Source organism: Anolis sagrei, chromosome 13, assembly GCF_037176765.1.
Source record: "Anolis sagrei isolate rAnoSag1 chromosome 13, rAnoSag1.mat, whole genome shotgun sequence".
NCBI lineage: Eukaryota > Metazoa > Chordata > Lepidosauria > Squamata > Dactyloidae > Anolis > Anolis sagrei.
In genome coordinates, this window is record NC_090033.1 from 11648386 (window position 1) to 11668969 (window position 20584).

Sequence of the window (20584 nt, forward strand, 5' to 3'; positions counted from 1 at the left end):
TCAAGGGTCTGGAGAACAAGCCCTATGAGGAGCGGCTGAAAGAGCTGGGCATGTTTAGCCTGAAGAAGAGAAGGCTGAGAGGAGACATGATAGCCATGTATAAATATGTGAGAGGAAGTCACAGGGAGGAAGGAGCAAACTTGTTTTCTGCTTCCCTGGAGACTAGGACGCAATGGAACAATGGCTTCAAACTACAAGAGAGGAGATTCCATCTGAACATGAGGAAGAACTTCCTGACTGTGAGAGCCGTTCAGCAGTGGAACTCTCTGCCCCGGAGTGTGGTGGAGGCTCCTCCTTTGGAAGCTTTTAAACAGAGGCGGGATGGGCATCTGTCAGGGGTGCTTTGAATGCAATATTCCTGCTTCTAGGCAGAATGGGGTTGGACTAGATGACCCACGAGGTCTCTTCCAACTCTATGATTCTATGAATTATCTTTAATATTAGTCTCATTTAGCTGCTTGGGATTAACACTCAATTAAACATACACAGAATGGCATCCTTCAGACAATTTCTGTGACTTGCAAACTATCCGGAAACGGTGCAACTTCACCAACGCAATGCTTCTATATTGTTTAGAAACAATCCCCTTTTATTTTGCTCTGTTTTGGTGTTTCCATTGGGTCATACTTGCCAAAGGGTTGCATAAAGTATGTGTGTGTGTATATAGATAGATAGCTATATACACAGATACACACACACACACATCGATACATATAAATACAGTTTGATATGCACCGTATAACATCCTCATTCTCATAAGGCACCTTGTAGCATTCCAGTTTCATAAAAGTCACTTGTGAAAGACGGGGCAGGAAAAGTACGCCTTGAGTTGCCTGATTTAATACAGTTTGAAACAGCATTTTATGGTTACTGTACACTCATGTCGTGCCATCTAACTGTACCACAGGCATCCACATTAGGCGTGTAATGGTGTTTCATGGGGTAACACAGACATGTGTCCACCGTGGACGTATTAGCCTCAAATGGACACATTGGACATGGAGTAAAAAGCCAAGTGATGCCATTCTGTGTTTCAGTCCGCACTTTTGTCCCGGTGTGAACATCTGCTTGCCTGAGATGTTCATTCACAGCCTATTCCAGGATTCTTGGTCCAACAAAGGCCTCAATTGCACAGTTTCTCGATCCTTATCTGATGCCAAGGTGGGCACGGAGAAGTCTATCATCCCATGCTGATAACCAAATCAAGTCTTCTTTGGAGCTGATGGGTTACCTCGACTGATGGAGGGACCGCCCCGAAGGAACCCCAGTAGACACTCTTTGGAGTTGGCACAACTGCAAGAAAAGATTTATTTATTTACTTTATTTATTTATTTATTTATTTTGTTCTCACAGTTTCTCAAGTTGCTCCTGTGACGATGTGTAAGTTTTATTCCTTTGGTTATGTGTAGTTTGGACAGTGGTTTAGGGATGGTAAGTATGAGAGATTATGTTTTGTTGGAGATGGTGGTTTGGTGTTAGCTGAGTTGCCATAGCAACAGGGGCGGAGCCAACTGCCTCTTCAGGAGGCAGCTGTTTTAAAAAAGTCAGTCAGTAAGCCGGCGAGCTACTGAGAGGACTGAGTCTCTGGGTGGAGATTCAGGGAATGTGTCTGTAGCCGGTGTGCTATAGGAAAGACTGAATCTCAGGGTGGAGATTCAGGGAATCAATTGGTGACCAAAGTGGTTGCAGAGAAGGACCCGGTAGTGATAGAACTACAGGGGGTTGTTGATTCTGAATTAAGAATCAAGGTTTGGCTGGGTTTAAGCCTGCTGTACCTGCTGTGAAACGTTTTGAAGTCTGTGCCTGAGATTACGCATGAAACCTTTCAAATGTAACCATCAAGATTTGTGCCTCTTGTGAAGAAACAGTTAAACATGTTATACTCCTGTTAAAATAAACTTGTTACTGTTTTCCTCAAGCCTTGCCTGATAGTTTCTCCTAAGTTGAACAGCCTGCAATAGTGAAGTCAGCCAGAGACAGTAAACGCTACGCTATCCACTGAATAAAACCTTCTGTAATTAACAGTCCCTTTATAAAATAGCTCCTAGGTTGATATTGATCGTTGCCCGGCTTCTCTCATAGATTAGGTGGCAGTGGGTGTTTTACAACACGCACCTTCACAGCTCCTGACACGAAAAACAAACAAACAAACAAACTTCTCATCCCTTGTGCGACTCAAAGCGGTTAACAATAGCAAAATTCAATGCTATTTAACGACAGCCGCTAGGATAATATATGCGAAAGTTCGGAAACGGAAGGAAATTTGGGAAAGGGACCAATGGCTAGTAAAAATTAAGGAAATTAAAGAAATGGATAAATTTCTTGTTGCGATTTTAAAATTATCCTTCCTTTTTCTTTTTTTATTAAGTCTTCATATTTTGGCCAATTGTTCCAGCCCAGTTTTCTTCTTTGTAGCGCTTCTAACGGGGATATCCATTGTGGAGTTTTTCCCCCCGCATATTTTCTTTTTATATTTTTCCCGGATTTTGTAAATTGCCGGCCTAATAAAATGAACAACTGTAATCTAATCCTTACTGATGTGGGCTCTGCTACCGGGTCGAGCTGCATCTCAAGCACCAAATGGACCTACCAGTAAGGCCAGTAGATTCTCCAGCTGGAGTTCTTTGGTCTTCCAAACTGTTCACCCTCCGAAATTCCTCAAAGCTTTGGGGATGTTTCCCTGGAAATCTTTGGAGATCTTTGGATGCTCTTAAGACTGTTCTCCCCTGGGAAGTCTTAAGGGTTGAAACCTTTGTACAGGAGAAGCTTGTACACGTCCTCTGCATTATCTTTCCTTACTGAGACTAACTAGAAATGGCTCCCTTCCCTTCCCAATTGCCCTGAACAAGGGGCGGAACCAAAACTTAATGATGATGGACAGGTGACTTGCCCTATGACTGCAACCAAAGGAAGCCACCCTTCTGCAGAATCCCTGAAACCTTAATACAAAGCAAAATAAAGTTGGAGCTCCTGGTACAGTCGTACCAGCGCAACCCATATCTTTCCATTTTTAGCACTCTGATAAGCACATGAGAAATGAAAGAAAGAAATGATAAAAATCGCAACAAGAAATGAAATAAATAAATGATAAAATCTCATGGTTTCAATACAGACAGATTTGGGAATGCTTCAAAAAAGATGAAAGGTTAGGGCAGGGGTCCTCAAACTACAGCCCGCGGGCCACTTCCGGCCCGCCAAGGGCACTTATCCGGCCCGCGGAGGAGGAGCGCCCCCCCACACACAGAGTGCCCCTCCTTTGGCTGGCTCACGCTATCCGTCAGGCCCGATGGGCAGCATGAGCCAACCAAGTGCAGCTGCTCCGCGTGGCCTACTCACGCGTAAAGCACCTCACGAGGTGCTTTACGCGTGAGTAGGCCGCGCGGGGCTGCTCCTCTCTTGGCAGGCTCACACTGCCCATCAGGCCCAATGGGCAGCGTGAGCCAGCCAAGGGAGGCTGCCCCGGCGCTCCATGCAGTCATGCCAGCCACATGACCTTGGAGGTGTCTACAGACAACGCTGGCTCTTCGACTTAGAAATGCAGATGAGCACCACACCAGTTCACTGTCCCTCAGACCATTGGAGGGTCGGACTATAGTTTTTTTTAAAAAAATCAATTAAAAAAATCCTATGCACATTGCACATATCTTATTTTGCTGTGTGGAAAGGTTCTTTCTAGCCCTCTTTAGGCAGTAATTCCAGGAGCTGAGAAGGGGAAATCTTCCTATTTCTAGTCTGAACAAAATCTGGCTACCAGTATTTTTAAAAAAATCTAAAATTATAACTGTAAATAAAGAACAACACTCAAACACAGGGGAACTCCAGACAAGAAACAACCAGGGCCAGCTAATCACCTCTCAAGAAAGAATTCTCCCTAAAAACTGTCAGGCTATGAAATGGTAATCAAGGTGGCCAACTGGAACGTTCATACGTACCTCCAACAGACAAGAGTTCTTTCTCCCACCCTGGATCTTCCACAGTTTTCCTAGTTAAAGGTTTTCCTCAGACATGAAGTCCAGTCGTGTCTGACTCTGGGGTGTGGTGCTCATTTGCATTTCTAAGTCGAAGAGCCAGCGTTGTCCGTAGACACCTCCAAGGTCATGTGGCCAGCATGACTGCATGGAGCGCCGGGGCAGCCTCCCTCGGGCCCGATGGGCAGCGTGAGCCTGCCAAGGGGGGAGCAGCACCGCGCGGCCCACAGTCACGTAAAGCACCTTGCGAGGTAAATTTACGCGAGGGTAGGCCACACAGAGCAGATGCCCTTGGTTGGTTCATGCTGCCCATCGGGCCCGATGGGTAGCGTGAGCCTGCCAAGGGATGAGCAACACCGCGCGGCCTGACAGATAGCGTGAGCCAGCCAGGGGGGGGGGGCGCTCCTCCTCTGCAGGCCGGATAAGTGCCCTTGGTGGGCCGGTAGAGGCCCGCGGGCCGTAGTTTGTGGACCCCTGCTTTAGATTGTGTCCCTATGACAGTTCATTTTTGAAAAACATAGCTTGTTGTGGAAACAAGAATTGGAGATAAAGCTTCAGTGGAGACCCCTTTCCCCCATGATAACAACTCTTCCAGGAGTAAATTTCCCTTCCAAGGGAGAGATCCCTCTTGATTTCCTGTTGTCTCAGCCCTGTTCTTAACTATAAGTCATTGGCTGTTTGTAACTCGGGGACTGCCTGTACAAGACACCCTTTTCCTCCTATATAAACATCTCTATCCAGATACAATCGTCACCATAGAAAGCCAGAATGTGTAGTTTTCTCACTAACTTACTTGCAAGTGCAACGAATGGGGTTAGAACTGAGTTTTGGTGGTCTCCAGACCCAATCCAAAGGCTCCAATTCCTGGCAAAACTTTAAACATAAGAAACATAATTTTAGTATAAACTTTACCTTGGTTATTTAAAATTGGGGAAAGAACTCCACTTGTTTTGTTCTGGCCCTTGCCTTGTGTTGGGCACCAGCTGCGGTGGGCCTCCTGGAAAAGACACGATTGAGTTAGGATTTATTTTGGAGGCTTTAGCTGCACATCATTTATTTATTTATTTATTTATTTCGAGGTTTTCTATACCGACCCTCTCACCTTCAAAGAGGGATTCGGACTGGTTCACAACATGTGTTAACATACAAAGAATATACAATAACAACACAATGCCGCTTCATTGCACGATTAAAATATCAGCACCATACACATTAAAACATTCTCATCCCAGTTAAAAGAGCCAAATCGTCCGACACCATCACAATCCCATTCATTATCCTCCTCTCATGTGGGCAACGAATTAAATCAGTTGTCAAATGCCGCGTTCCACAACCAGGTCTTTGTTAGTTTCCTGAACGTCATGAGGGAGGGGGCAGTTCTGATCTCTAATGGCAGGGAGTTCCAAAGTCGAGGGGCCACCATCGAGAAGGTCCTGTCCCTCGTCCCCACCAGCCGTGCTTATGCAGGCAGAGGGACCGAGAGCAGGGCCCCTCCAGATGGTCTTAGTGGTCTTGATGGTTCGTAGGGGAGAATACGTTTGGAGAGGTAAACAGTAGGCCTGTTTGATCAAGAAAAAATTTGTTTCTAAAATCGTTTTGTAATTGGGGTGTTTTTTTGTTTCGATATTTAAAATATTTACAAAACTTTCCAAAAAATGTTTTGTTATTTACAAAATTTCGTAAATATTTACAAAACATTTTTTAAACTCCATTTGCCTAGTATTTTAAATATCGAAATTTTTTCTTGATCAAACAGGCCTAGTTTCCAACAGACCTCTGAGGATGCCTGCCATAGATGTGGGCAAAATGTCAGGAGAGAATGCTTCTGGATTGGTCATACATACAGCCCTGAAAAGTAAACTCACACAACCGGCCTCCCGCGCCATCCGGCTCGGGCTCCTGCGCCCTCCTCCTCCTCCTCCTCCTCCTACCAGCTGTGTTGCAGGAAGTGCTAGGAGGAGGAGGAGGGCGCAGGAGCCCGAGCCGGATGGCGCGCGCGCGCTCCGCTCACCTTTACAACCGGCCTCCGCTCCTGCTGTTAGCCCCGCGCGCCATCCGGCTCGGGCTCCTGCGCCCTCCTCCTCCTCCTCCTCCTCCTCCTAGCACTTCCTGCAACACAGCTGGTAGGAGGAGGAGGAGGAGGAAGGCGCAGGAGCCCGAGCCGGATGGCGCGCGGGGCTAACAGCAGGAGCGGAGGCCGGTTGTAAAGGTGAGCGGAGCGCGCGCGCGCCATCCGGCTCGGGCTCCTGCGCCCTCCTCCTCCTCCTCCTACCAGCTGTGTTGCAGGAAGTGCTAGGAGGAGGAGGAGGAGGAGGAGGAGGAGGGCGCAGGAGCCCGAGCCGGATGGCGCGCGCGCGCTCCACTCACCTTTACAACCGGCCTCCGCTCCTGCTGTTAGCCCTGCGCGCCATCCGGCTCGGGCTCCTGCGCCCTCCTCCTCCTCCTCCTCCTCCTCCTAGCACTTCCTGCAACACAGCTGGGAGGAGGAGGAGGAGGAGGGAGGCGCAGGAGCCCGAGCCGATTGGATGGCGCGCGGGTGAGCGCGCGCGCGCCATCCAATCGGCTCCTGCCACGGTGCACTCACTGCTGGGGTGCTTGGGAGCGCCGGATTGGCTCCCAGGCACCAGCACATGACCACAGCACTGAAGTCAGCACAGCAGCCGCCATTCCATTTACGAGACGAGCTGAAGCTCGTAAAAAAAATGGGGCTGCTGTTTCGATATTTTCAAACCCTTCCGGGTTTGAAAATATGTTTTGATATCGCGTCGGATATGCAAAAAAAAAACGAATTAAATACGAATTAACGAATTAACGAAACAAAACCGACAGGCCTAGTAAACAGGGCCGGAGTCGTTTAGGGCTTTATAGGTTAACACCAGCACTTCGAATTGTGCTCGGAAGCTAATTGGCAGCCAGTGGAGTTCGAGTAACAGCGGAGTGGTGTGCTCCCTGTACCCAGCACCCGTTAGTAATCTGGCTGCCGAGCGTTGGACTTGCTGCAGCTTCCGGGCAGTCTTCAGAGGCAACCCCACGTAGAGAGCGTTGCAGTAGTCTAAGCGGGATGTAACCAAAGCGTGTACTACCGTGGCCAAGTCAGCCCTCCCAAGGTACGGGCGCAGCTGGCGCACAAGTTTTAATTGTGCGAATGCTCCCCTGATCACCGCCGAAACCTGGGGTTCCAGGCTCAGCGATGAATCCAGGAGAACTCCCAGACTGCGTACCTGTGCTTTTAGGGGGCGTCAGGGTACAGCACAGGCTGTAACCCCGTACCCTGTTCGGTCTTACGACTGACCAGGAGGACCTCTGTCTTGTCTGGATTTAGTTTCAATCTGTTGTCCCTCATCCAGTCTGTGACAGCGGCCAAGCACCGGTTCATGACCTGAACAGCCTCCTTAGTGGCAGGTGGAAAAGAGTGATAGAGTTGGACATCATCTGCGTACAGATGACATCGCACCCCAAAACTCCGTGCTGAATCTGACTAAGCACAAAAAAGATGATTTTGAAAGACAGCAGATTACAGGCACTGTCTTCATAGACCTATCAGCAGCATATAATACTGTAAATTATCACCTCCTCCTGAGAAAAATCTATAATATCACAAAGGACTACCACCTCACCTTCTTCATAGGAATCGGCTACAAAACAGGAGCTTTTTTGTTGAGTTCCATGGCCAAAGAAGCAGATGGCGTAAACAGAAGAACGGCCTGCTTCAGGGGAGCGTGCTTGCTCTGTCAATGTTTAAGATTTACACAAAGGACCAGCCACTGCCAAAAGGGACAGAGAGTTTCATCTATGCTGACGATCATGCCATCACCACTCAAGCAGGGAGCTTTGAGATGGTTGAACAGCCATCGGGAAGTAGCAGCCAATAATGAAAGGACCAAGGCAGTGTCATCTCCAGCCCATCCACTGATCAGATATCAGCCAGCATGCCAAAGCCTTAAATCAAGAAATAGCTTCCTAAGATCTACAGAGATATTCACAAGAACATCTCAGCAAGCAAGAGTCCAAAAGTGGCAGGCTAAAACCCAGCACCCCAATCAGTGGCTGATACGAGATGAGACTCCCTCCTGGGCGCACAAAAGTCTGGGCGACCTGGAAGGTGCTGAATAGACTGCACTCTGGCACCACGAGATGCAGAGCCAACCTTAAAAAATGGGGCTACAAAGTGGAGACCACGACATGCAAGAGTGGAGAAGATCACAGACTACAGTCGCCCAGTCTTCTGTGTGCCTAGGAGGGAGTCTCTCATCTGATACCCAAACAGGGGATGAGCTGGAGATGTCTCTGCTTTGGTCCTTTCACTATTGGCTGCTACTTTCCGGCGGATGTCAGGTGGTGCAATACTGGCTAAGCAGCGTAATTTCTCCAGTGGTGTAGGGCGCAGACACCCTGTGATAATGTGGCCTGTCTCATTAAGAGCCACATCCACTGTTTTAGTGTGGTGAGATGTGTTCCACACTGGGCATGCATACTCAGCAGCAGAGTAGCATTGCGCAAGGGCAGATGTCTTCACTGTGTCTGGTTGTGATCCCCAGGTTGTGCCAGTCAGCTTTCGTATGATATTGTTTCTAGCGCCCACTTTTTGCTTGATGTTCAGCCAGTGCTTCTTGTAGGTCAGCGAAAGGTCCAGAGTGACTCCCAGATATTTGGGTGCGCTGCAATGCTCCAGTGGGATTCCTTCCCAGGTAATCCTCAGAGCTTGGGATGCTTGTCTGTTCTTAAGGTGAAAGGCGCATGTCTGTGTTTTAGATGGATTAGGGATCAGCCGGTTTTCCCTGTAATAGGCAGTAAGAGCACCTAGAGCTTCGGAGAGCTTCTGTTCTGCCATCTCAAAGCTCTCTACTTGAGCGGTGATGGCACGATCATCAGCATAGATGAAACTCTCTGTCCCTTCTGGCAGTGGCTGGTCATTTGTGTAGATGTTGAACATGGATGGAGCAAGCACGCTCCCCTGAGGCAGGCCGTTCTTCTGTTTCCGCCATCTGCTTCTCTGGCCTGGAACTCAACAAAAAAGCTCCTGTTTTGTAGCAGGTTTCCTATGAGGCGGGTGAGGTGGTCGTCCTTTGTGATATTATACATTTTTCTCAGGAGGAGGCGGTGGTTCACAGTATCATAGGCTGCTGAGAGGTCTATGAAGTCAGCTCCTGTGATCTGCTGCCTTTCAAAGCCATGTGCTGAGTCAGGTTCAGCACTTGCGATGTGCAGCTTTTGCCTTTCCTGAAGCCGGCTCGCTGTGGGATCAGACAGGGGTCTATTTTTCCCCTGATACAGGCCGTTCTCAACCTTCCTAATGCCGCGACCCCTTAGTACAGGTCCTCATGTTGTGGTGACCCCCAACCATAATGTTATTTTCGTTGCTACTTCATAACTGTCCTTTTGCTACTGTTAAAATAGTCATAATGTAAATATGCAGGATGTATTTTCATTAACTGAACCACATTTAGCACAAATACCCGATACGCCCAAAATTTGAATACTGGTGGGATTGGGGGTGATTGATTTTGTCATTTGGTAATGCTGGAGTTGCTGGGATTTATAGTTCACCTTAAATCAAAGAGCCTTCTGAACTCCATCAATGATGGAATTGAACCAAACATGGCACACAGAATTCCCATGACCAAGAGAAAATACTGGGAAGTTCTGGAGGACATTGACCTTGAGTTTTTGGAGTTGTAGTTCACTTGCATCCAGAGAACACTGTGGACTCAAGCAATGATGGGTCTGGATCAAACTTGGCACAAATACCCAATATGCCCAAATGTGAACACTGGTGGAGTTTGGAGAAAATAGACCTTGCCATTTGGGAGTTGTAGTTGTTGGGATTTATAGTTCACCCACAATGAAATAGCATTCTGAACCCCACCAATGATAGAATCGAGGCAAACTTCCCACACAGAACCCCCATGACCAACAGAAAATACTGTGTTTTCTTATGGTCTTTGGCGACCCCTCTGACACCCCCTCGCGACCCCCACGGGGGTCCCGACCCCCAGGTTGAGAAACACTGGGCTAGAGACAGTCTGCGGGCTACTTATGCTAACTGCTGACAGAAACAACCCTCACTACTAGGAGCACACTTTTGCAGAATCATAACCCATATTCCTTTTGGGGAAAGTCATCATTAGTTTTTCCAGTTCTGCTTTCCTTTGCAAAACAAGCCCTCCCTTCCGTCGTCGGTCTCCCTTACCTTCCCGACATGTCGTCCCTATGTAGCCATTGAGGCAAATGCACCGTCCGTTCTGGGCATTGCAGTATGAGTTCGCCAAGGAACACTCACAGGTCAGCGCACAGCCAGGGCCGTATTTCTTCAGCTGGCAGTCTGGTTCAATGGAAGGGAGAGAGGAGAGCTGTGAAACACAGCAGCCGCACATAGAAATAAAGGTCGAGGGGGCGGGGTGGTTGGCAAATCCCATAGAATAGCCAGGGGTGGCAAAAGGCAAGATCCCTTTCACAATGGATTAACTGACCTTCATCACACTTGGCGCCTGTTTTCCCAGGAGGGCAGAGACAGCGCCCGGTCGCAGGTTCACACAGAGCATTCCCTTCACAGTCACAACGATGCTGGCAATTTTCACCATATGTCCCTGCATCACAGTCTGTAGCCAAATGATTAATAGATAGATATAGAATTAGAGATGGAGTGGATCCTTGACATTTGCTGAGACTCCAGGGCTGTTTGGGAGCATTCTGAACTCCACCAACGATGGAATTAATAATAATAATAATAATAATAATAATAATCTTTATTTCTATCCCGCCGCCATCTCCCTAATGGGGACTCGGAGCGGCTTACATGGGGCCAACATAATACAGCAATAAAATCCAAGCATATACATCAGACAACAACAACATTATCAAAATGACATGAAAATAATAAAATAATAATAGTAATAATAAAAATCAAATAAAATTCCAATAGACACAATGACAATGGGCAGGCCACATATCTATATAAATAAAAATGTAATATTCGTTTGTGATACCATCAGAACTCAAAAACCACTGGGGGAATTGGCATCAAATTTGGACACAATACACCTAACAACCCAATGTATGTTCTCCACTCACCCCCCCCCAAACACTTCCCCTCCCTCCCCCCACCCCCCTTAGAAAGATGTTCAACTGTAAGCCTCAGGGAGGGAAGGAGTGCACGTGCATGGCCAGCAGCGAGTGCACATGCCCATTAGGCTCCCATGGAGGCCCTCCCTTCAGGAGCTGGAGGAAAAGCCCTCATCCCCGCAGGCCTGCTACCCTGTCACTATCCTTTACATCAGGGGTCCTCAAAGTATGGGGTGTGGAGAAGGGTGAGTCCCCCTCCCCCCCCCCAAGACGTGCTTCTCTCTCTCTCTCTCTCTCTCCATTTGTTTGAGGTGGTCTCTGCCTCGAGTTGTAAGCCACAGTCTTTCAACCTCCACAATAATGATTTAATCCGAGTTGGACAGTCTTATCTTAAATTACAGCTCTATGCAAATATTCAAAAACATTGAACCTATTGCTATCTAATTCCCTCTATTTCATTTTTATTTTTGAAACAAGCTTGGCTACCTCATTTTACATCTGTCCCTTCTGTCTATTCCTTCAACTAGAATTCTTCTGTTTTCTGAGGGCCACAGCAACGCGTGGCAGGGTACAGCTAGTTCCGAATAAAAAACAATTAACAGACTATGATGAGATAAAATATACAATAGAATTAGGATTCACCATCTATTTCCAGAAAGGAAGAGAAGGGCAGACAAAGGGGTTCCTAAGATCATCAGAAATATGTGTTTTCTAATTGTCTTTGGCGACCCCTCTGAAATCCCCTCATGACCCCCCCCCAGGGGTCCCGACCCCCAGGTTGAGAAATGCTGAGCTAAAAGGACTCAATTTGGGGCCAGGACCCACAGTTTAAGAAGCAGTGGTCTAATGTTAGGGATTCCTCATCTTCGGAAGAGGAAAGGGAGCAGGGAAGTGCTCAGGAACTGGAGGGAGAAGAAGAATCAGACGAGGAGGGTTTGAAAGTGCCCACATTTCTAGAGAGATGAAAAGAGACAGAGCACAGATGGCGTTCAGCTAGGATAGCTGCTAAAAATGCTGAGCTAATTGGGAGACACCCTAGCACCTCTTGCATGGGGAATTCAGGGCTATAAATCAGCAGCAGGAGCAGTCAGCTTTCGCTGGTAACAACGACCCTGATACTGATGTTTTCACTCCAACGGAATCTGCTTGGTGTCTGCTGCTAAGGACGTAGTTCATTGCCTGTTATCTGATGGAAGACTGGTGTTTCTTTTGGGATTTTGTAAGAGACTTTGCTTTGTGTCTGGATTAAGACTCCCATGCTTTCTTTTGTACTTGTCAATTGCATTTGCTTATCCTTTGTGTTTGCTGAAGTAAAGTATTTTTCTTTTACTTTCAACATTGTCTAAAGGCTAATTTTGAAGGGCAACTTGGGACATCTAAGGTTTTTAAAAGGCAGATAAGCCCAAGTCACCAATAGGATTCCCGTCTGTGCTGTCACGCGCTGGGCCTATAGCAGTTGGCTTTTGAACAGGACGTGCTCTTTGTGCCCAGCGGGAAGCCGGGGTGCCTCGAGTGAGAGGCCCTAAGGATTTTCCTATACAGAGTCTTTAGAAGCTTGAAAGGTTCAACAAGGTCTTTTATTATGGCTTAAGTCTTCAACAAACAATCAGATACTTCTTAGATCTTCAACTAATTAAACAAATGCTTCAAGGCTTTGAATCAGCTGGTGGCTTTCTTAATCTTGTCCACAAGGGACAGGCAACTGGCTTCGCGAACTGTTTCTTTTCTTTTAACCCCTCCTTGGACAATATACTTTCTAAACTTTGCTGGTGTGGGCTCTACTCCCGACTCCAAACTGCTTCTTGGGTCCCGAGTAGACCTACCAGTCAAGGCTTTGCAGATTCTCCAGCTTGAGTCCTTTGGAACTGTTTTCCCCAGGATGCTGTTTCCCTCCGGATGCTGTGAGAAACGAAGCTTCTCTAACAGGTGGAGCTAATCCACGTCCTGTAGCTAAGCTTTCCAATGCAAGACTGACCTAAAATGGCTCCCTCTCCTCCCAGAGCCCTGGGGAAAGGGGCGGAACCAAAACTTAACAATGATTGATGGGTCATTGGCCCTATAATTGCAAACCAAGGGGAGCCACCTTATTGCAAAATGCATGGAACTTTGGAATACATGCAAACACTCAAAGAAAGAAAAGGAAGTTGGAGCTTTTGGTACAGCCGTACCAGCACACCGTCTAAGAGACAGCAGCTCCAGACCTTGCAAGCATAAACTGCATCAGGAGCATGGCTTTTTTATGTTTGGAAGTGGGTGACATACCTTTTTGGCACTGGTTGCCATGGAAACCAGGGGGGCAAATACATTCCCCTGTCACCGGGTCACATGTGGCTCCGTTTTGGCAAACACATGGCTCTTGACAACGGACTCCGTAGAAGCCCGCTGGGCAACCTAGGAAGGAGAACCAATCATGGCATATATCAAAAAAGGGTTAAAACAAATGAAAAAAAATCCAAATCTGTGCAAACTGCTAAATGGAGCATCATCAACTCCAAAACTCCAGATGACCTCTCCCAGTGGTTTCATGTAGATGTTAAAAAGCATGGGAGACAGAATAGAGCCTTGTGGGTCCCCACAGGTCAAAGGCCAGGGGTCCGAGCAGGCGTTTCCCAGCTTCACCATCTGGGAGCGACCCTCCAGGAAGGACTGGAGCCACAACAGAACCGTGCCCCCAAGGCCCATCCCAGAGAGTCGTCCCAGAAGGATACCATGGTCGATGGTATCGAAAGCCGCTGAGATGTCCCAGAGAACTAACAGGGTCACACTCCCCCTGTCAAGCTCTCTGCGGAGGTTATCCACCAAGGCGACCAAAGCTGTCTCGGTGCCGTGGCCAGGCCTGAAGCCAGACTGTGACTGGTCCATGTAATTGGTGTCCTCCAAAAAGCCCTGGAGCTGAGAGGCGACCACCCGTTCCAGCACCTTGTCCAAAAAAGGGAGGTTGGAGATTGGTCTGTAGTTGCTCAGCACCGTGGAGTCAAGGGAAGACTTCTTCAGGAGTGGTCGAACCACCGCCTGTTTACTTTGCCTCACTTTCCCAAACTACATTTAAGATGGCTGTGTTCTCAATCACCATTACGTTTAATCTTGCCCACAGTCTTAATAATAATAATAATAATAATAATAATAATAATAATCTTTATTTATACCCTGCCACTATCTCCCCAGTGGGGACTTGGAGCGGCTTACATGGGGCCAATCCCGGACAACATATTACAGCAGAATAAAACCAAAAACATAAACAACAAGCAACATCATCAAAATTACATAGGGAAAAAAAGACCAAAGGAATGGTCTTTAAAGTGTTTTATGTTGTTTTGACTTTACCAAAGTTGCCAAATGGTTATACTGAAAATTAAACTGACCTCAGGAGACATCCAAATGTTACAGAACATTGACCAAAAAATTGGTGATTGTTTCAATTTCTAAACCCCCCACTACACACACACTGATTGACACACAACATGAGTGCAACTTACTGTGTTCGCACAAGTTCCCATAGAGACCTTTCCCACATTGGCAGGCTCCTGTCACCGCATCGCAGGTTGCATTGTTTCGACAAGTGCATTTCAGCTGGCAGCCAGCCCCATAGCTTCCTGGTGGACATCCTGCACAGAAAATAGTATTTTGATGTATCATTTTCAGCAATGAATCGGGGACTCTCAAGACCAAAAAGCAAATAAAATGAGGAATTACCTAGTTCGCAAAATGTCCCAGTCCACCCGAGCCGACAGAGGCAGGAACCGTCGGATGCGAGACAGATTCCTCCGTTCTGGCAGCCACACGCCTGCTTACATCCCGGTCCATGACGATTCCTTGGACAACCTGATTTAGAAGACAACAAGACACAGGGAAAAGCAAATATTAAAAAATCTATACACATAATAAAAGTGAAAATATGTATGTGTGTATGTGGCTGGGGTGTCCACTTACACAGACAAGCTCCTGCCTCCACAAACACCTATAGCTTCTAGGGCTGGTCAATTCGTTTCGTTAATTCATAATTCGTTAAAAAATTCGTTAATTTTTGAATTACGAAATGATTACAAAACATTTTTTTTAACCTGGAAGTGTTTTTAAATATCGAAACGGCAGGCGCCAAAACATTTTGTATTTCCGTCCATTTCGGAAATACATAAGATGGCCGCCTGCCGATGCTTGCTGAGAGGGGCGAGCGAGAGGGGCGAGCGAGCGGCGAGTGAGAGGGGCGGAAGCACTCTCTCCTGACATTTCACCCACATCTATGGCAGGCATCCTCAGAGGTTGTGAGGTCTGTTGGGAAACTAGGCAAGTGGGGTTGATATATCTGTGGAATAATGTTCAGGGTGGGAGGAAGAACTCTTGTCTGCTGGAGGCAAGCGTGAATGTTGCAGCTGGCCAGCTTGATGAGCATCGAATGGCCTTGCAGCTTCATGGTCTGGCTGCTTCCTGCCTGAATGTTGCAATTGGCCAGCTTGCTTAGCATTGCCTATTAATAATAATAGCGAGCGGCGAGCGAGAGGGGCGAGCGAGTGGCGAGCGAGAGGGGCGGAAGCACTCTCTCCTGACATTTCACCCACATCTATGGCAGGCATCCTCAGAGGTTGTGAGGTCTGTTGGAAACTAGGCAAGTGGGGTTGATATATCTGTGGAATAATGTTCAGGGTGGGAGGAAGAACTCTTGTCTGCTGGAGCGAGAGGGCCCGCCAGAGTGAGTGCCTGCCTTCCCTCCTTAATAATAATTAATAATAATTAATCCCTATTCTACTAAATTAATAATTAAATTTAAAAAATATTGAAAAAATATTGAGAAAAAAAAAGGGCGCCATCTTTACAAAATGTTTTGTAAATATTTACGAAATTTCGTAAATACCGAAACTTTTTTTTGGGAAAGTTTTGTAATTATTTTAAATATCGAAACAAAAAAAAAACCCCAATTACAAATCGATTTTAGAAACAAATTTTTGCGTTGTTACCCAGGCCTAATAGCTTCCACTACTCAGGAGACACCAATGGCCTTCCCTCCAATGACATTGCAAGTTATAGTGAGTGCCATGAACATGTACAAGAGCCTTGCCAATGTCCTCCACAAACAACATACTGCCCACCACCCAAGTGAAGGCTATCACACAGGGACAATTTTATCCTAGATTTTCTGTTTTTCCTCCACCACAGGTATCCCAGTGTTTCTGACTCTCTCCATTGGTGTGGAATTAGCAAGACCCTACCCACTACCTCTCCCATAACCCTTTCCTATCATTTTCCATGGCACACAGCAAACAGGGGAAATGATCAGCAACTGAACATACTAGAGAGGGGAGAATTCATCATGATTTATAGGAGTTCTACTGGGATGTAGGTGAACTACAACTCCCAGACTGCCCCACCCATGCCTTATATGCCATATGGGGAAGATGGGTGTGGCCATAGCCTTAAAGCTATAGAGAGCTTGTCAAAAGAGTCTGAAGTGCTGTGCATTAACATCCACCACTACCATATGTGTGCATTTCATAGGGACCACTGAGAAGAAAGTAGCTGGATGAGGGAGAGGGAGGAGGAGGAAGAGGAAGGAGAAGGGGGGGGGGGGAGAAAAAGGAAGTGGTGGAGGAGGATTAGTGGAAAAGGAATGTGTGCTGGTACGGCTGTACCAGGAGCTCCAACTTTATTTTCTTTCTGTTATCTGCTTGCAGTCATAGGGCAGGCCTCCTGTCCATCATAATTAAGCTTTGGTTCTGCCCCTTGTTCAGGGCTCTGGGAGGGAAAGGAGCCATTTTTTTGGGCAGTCTCACATAAGGAAGCTAAACTATAGGACGTAGACCAGCTCATCCCGTAGAAAAGCTTCTTTTCTCAAGAGCATCCAGGCAGAGGCGGCCCTAGGTAATTTTCAACGGTAAGCAAACAGTATTTTGGCACACACACACCCCCAACCAATCATTGATATATATTTTCTGTTTGTCGTGGGAGTTCTGTGTGCCATATTTGGTTCAATTCCATCATTGGTGGAGTTCAGAATGCTCTTTAATTGTAGGTGAACTATACATCTCAGTAACTACACTTGCCGCACTTGCTCCCTTGCCTGGCCCGCTTTGGGTCCAGAGGCATGTCTGAAGACCCCGGCGTGTGCACCAAAAGTCACCTCTTCTCCTGACTTTCTCCTCAGCCATTGGGACCGAGAGAGAGACAGAGACAGAGGTGGAGATGCCCACCTTTCCTGAAGGTAGGCGCAAAAACAAAGGAGGGAGCAAAGGTGGGAAATACCTCCAGTCAGAGGGGCTCCCTCTCTCTCTCTCTCTCGGTCCCAATGGCTGAAGAGAAAGTCAGGAGAAGAGGCGACTTTTGGTGCGCATGCTGGGGTCTTCAGACATGTCTCCGGACCCGAAGCAGGCCAGGCGCGGCGGCTCCGCCCCTTGGCCCACCTGCGGATTGGGGAGAGGAGAGGAGGCGGGTGGAGCACCGGGAGATTGGGAAAGGGAGCCGGTCATGGGGAAGGAATCGAACGCGGAGAACGATGGAGCACTGGCTCTGCTCATGCACCCAGTGGCCGGGTGGATCAGGAACGAGAGGGGCTAGGCGAGGCTCAAGGGCCCGGCCCCTTTGTGAAGAGGATCGTCCGGCAGAGAGGCAAGGAAGCCGAGGCTCCCCCCGTACTGCTAGGGCTGTTGTGAGCCGAGGGGGTGCTCCTCAAGTGGCAGTCGAGGGGCATTTACAGAGGCGCCTCTGCGCCCCTGGCAAAAAAAGTGTTCTGCGACCGCTTACTTCGTGTAATGGACGAGCCACCCCTGCATCCAGGGAAACAGAGCATCCAAGGAAAAGGAGCATCCAGGGAAAAGGAACATCCAGGGAAACAGAAACAGAAATTCAAAGGAAAAGGTCCCAAGGCTCTGGCTGAGAGCTCACAGCCTCTCAGCCTCACAGCAATCAGAGGGAAAACAACCCTGAGGTTTTCAAAGAATTCTCTGAGGGAGGACAGCACTACAGATCCACGGAACTCCAGCTGAAATATCTACAAGCCTCGACTGGTAGGTCTACTCGATACCCAGACACATTTGGAATCGGTAGTAGGACCCACACCGATGAGGCATAGATAGTAAATAGGGCTGGGCGGTTTCGTTCGTTAATTTCGTAATTCGTTATTAATTTGTATTTAAATTAGCTTACGATCCGATATTGAGCCATGCAGGAGTAATTAAAAATCGAAACGAATTTTTTCAATTTATTTCGTAATTTTTTCGTAATCGATTCATAATTGTTTCGTAATTGTTTCGTAATTATTTCCGTATGTCTGGTGCAAGTTTTAGGGTTGTTGTTTGTTTTATCAGTGATAAAAAATAAATTATCACACCAATAGTCAACAACAGAGGGAGAGGGAAGCTTCAGAAGTTCCCCCTGTCCCATTTGGAGGGTTTTTTAGCATATTGCGCAATCGCGTCCGCCATTAACGAATCGATTCGTAATTGTTTCGAAACTGTTTCGTAATTTCAAGAAATTTCGTATATTTCGAACTTTTTTAAAGAAAAATTTCGGAATTCTTTTAAAAAACGAAACGCAAAAAACCCCCTAAAAACGAATCGAGTTTAGAAACAAATTTTTCCGTGGTTACCCAGCCCTAATAGTAAACAGCCTGGGAGAGGTTAAATAGGTGTTTTTCCTACATAGAAAGTACAGTTAATTAAAGTCAGGTACCAGTCCATTGAGGACTAGACTAAGAAAGCCTTGAAGTGTTGTTTGAACCATCGAAGATTTGTTGTTTGTTCCATAATAAAGACTTTGTTGTATCATGAAAGACTCTAAAGACTATTACTTCAGAAAAATCCCCGAGAACCTCTCTTTGAGGCGCCCTGGCTTCCCGTTGGGCTTAAAGTATACGTCCTATAGAAAAGACAGCTGTTACAGGCCCAGTGTGCAACAGAACAGAATGGGAAGGAGAAATAGACAAGGAAAGGAGATGTAGGAGGGAGAAGATGAAGAGGAGCATACCGGGGGGGGGGGGGGGTAAGAAGGCAGAAGAATATGATGATGAAAAGGAGGAGGAAGAAAATAGAGGAGGAAAAAAAGATAAGAAAAAGGAGAAATAAAAAAGAGGGAAAGAAGGAAGAAAAATATGAAGATGAGGAAGAAAAAGAAGGGGCTCACTACACACTACATCAAGGACTCAGCCCACTTCATAGAAAAAATCAGCAATCTCAAGCTAAATACCAACGACAAACTGATCAGCTTCGATGTGGTATCTCTATTTACCATGGTCCCGGTAGCAGACACCATGGCACTCATCAACCAGAGGTTCCCAAAAGACATCACGGCTCTGTTTCACCATTGCCTCACCACCAGTTACTTTCAGTGGGACAATGAATTCTACGAACAGAAAGATGGAGTAGCTATGGGGAGCCCTCTCAGCCCGGTCATAGCTAATTTCTACATGGAACACTTTGAAGAACAAGCCCTGGAGACAGCAACCAAAAAGCCCACGATATGGTTCAGATATGTGGATGACACCTTCACCATTTGGAGCCATGGAGAAGAAGAACTCAACAGGTTCCTGGACCATCTGAACAGCATCCACCCAAACATATGGTTCAGATATGTGGATGACACCTTCACCATTTGGAGCCATGGAGAAGAAGAACTCAACAGGTTCCTGAACCATCTTAGCAGCATCCATCCAAACATCCAGTTCACCATGGAAAAAGAAAATGAAGGAAGACTGCCTTTTCTAGATGTCCTAGTCATCCGCAAACCAGATCAACAATTGGGTCACACCGTCTACAGAAAACCCACACACACAGATAGATATCTACATAAATACTCCAACCATCACCCAAGTCAAAAAAGAAGCACCATTAAAGCCTTGGCAGACCATGCAAAAAGAATCTGCGAAGCCCACCTCCTCCAAGATGAACTGAACCACCTCAACTGGGCTCTCCAGGCCAAGGGAGACTCCACCTCAGACATCAGAAGAGCTGCAAGACCAAGAACAAGCCACGAGAGTAAAGATGAAGATCCACCCAGAGGAAAAGTGTTCCTGCCATACATCAAGGGAACCACTGATCGCATAGGGAAGCTGATGAGGAAACACAACATACAAACTATCTACAAACCCACCAAGAAAATCCAACAAATGCTACGTTCAGCAAAGGACAAGAGGGATCCTCTCACCTCTGCAGGAGTCTACCGTATCCCATGCAGCTGTGGACAAGAAGTCTACAGAGGGACCACCAAACGCAGCAGCATTGCCCAGACACGCATCAAGGAACATGAAAGGCACTGCAGACTACTTCAACCAGAGAAGTCAGCCATAGCAGAGCACCTGATGAACCAACCTGGACACAGCATATTATTTGAGAACACAGAAATGCTGGACCACACCAACAACCACCATGTCAGACTACACAGAGAAGCCATTGAAATCCACAAGCATGTGGACAATTTCAACAGAAAGGAAGAGACCATGGAAATGAACAAAATCTGGCTACCAGTATTAAAAAACTCTAAAATTACAACAGCAAAACAGCAGAGAGGAAACAACCAGGCACATCTTAACACCTCTCAACAAAAGATTTTCCCAGGCTCAGCCAGGCCTT

At 47.0% G+C, this 20584-nt stretch overlaps 1 protein-coding gene across 4 annotated transcripts in view; it reads right to left on the reverse strand.

Annotated features, from left to right (window-relative positions):
• Nucleotides 1–824: 824 nt before the first annotated feature.
• MEGF6 (multiple EGF like domains 6) overlaps nt 825–20584 on the reverse strand; it is a 232694-nt gene continuing 212934 nt past the window's right edge. For all 4 annotated transcript variants that reach the window (XM_067472777.1, XM_067472776.1, XM_067472775.1 and 1 more), the window contains 7 exons: nt 14724–14852; nt 14507–14635; nt 13293–13421; nt 10439–10567; nt 10159–10290; nt 4881–4965; nt 825–1293 (listed from right to left, as the gene is read on the reverse strand). In XM_067472777.1, coding sequence (XP_067328878.1) covers nt 4886–4965; nt 10159–10290; nt 10439–10567; nt 13293–13421; nt 14507–14635; nt 14724–14852 — 728 coding nt within the window. In that variant the 3' untranslated portion in view covers nt 825–1293; nt 4881–4885. The remainder of the gene's footprint in view (nt 1294–4880; nt 4966–10158; nt 10291–10438; nt 10568–13292; nt 13422–14506; nt 14636–14723; nt 14853–20584) is intronic.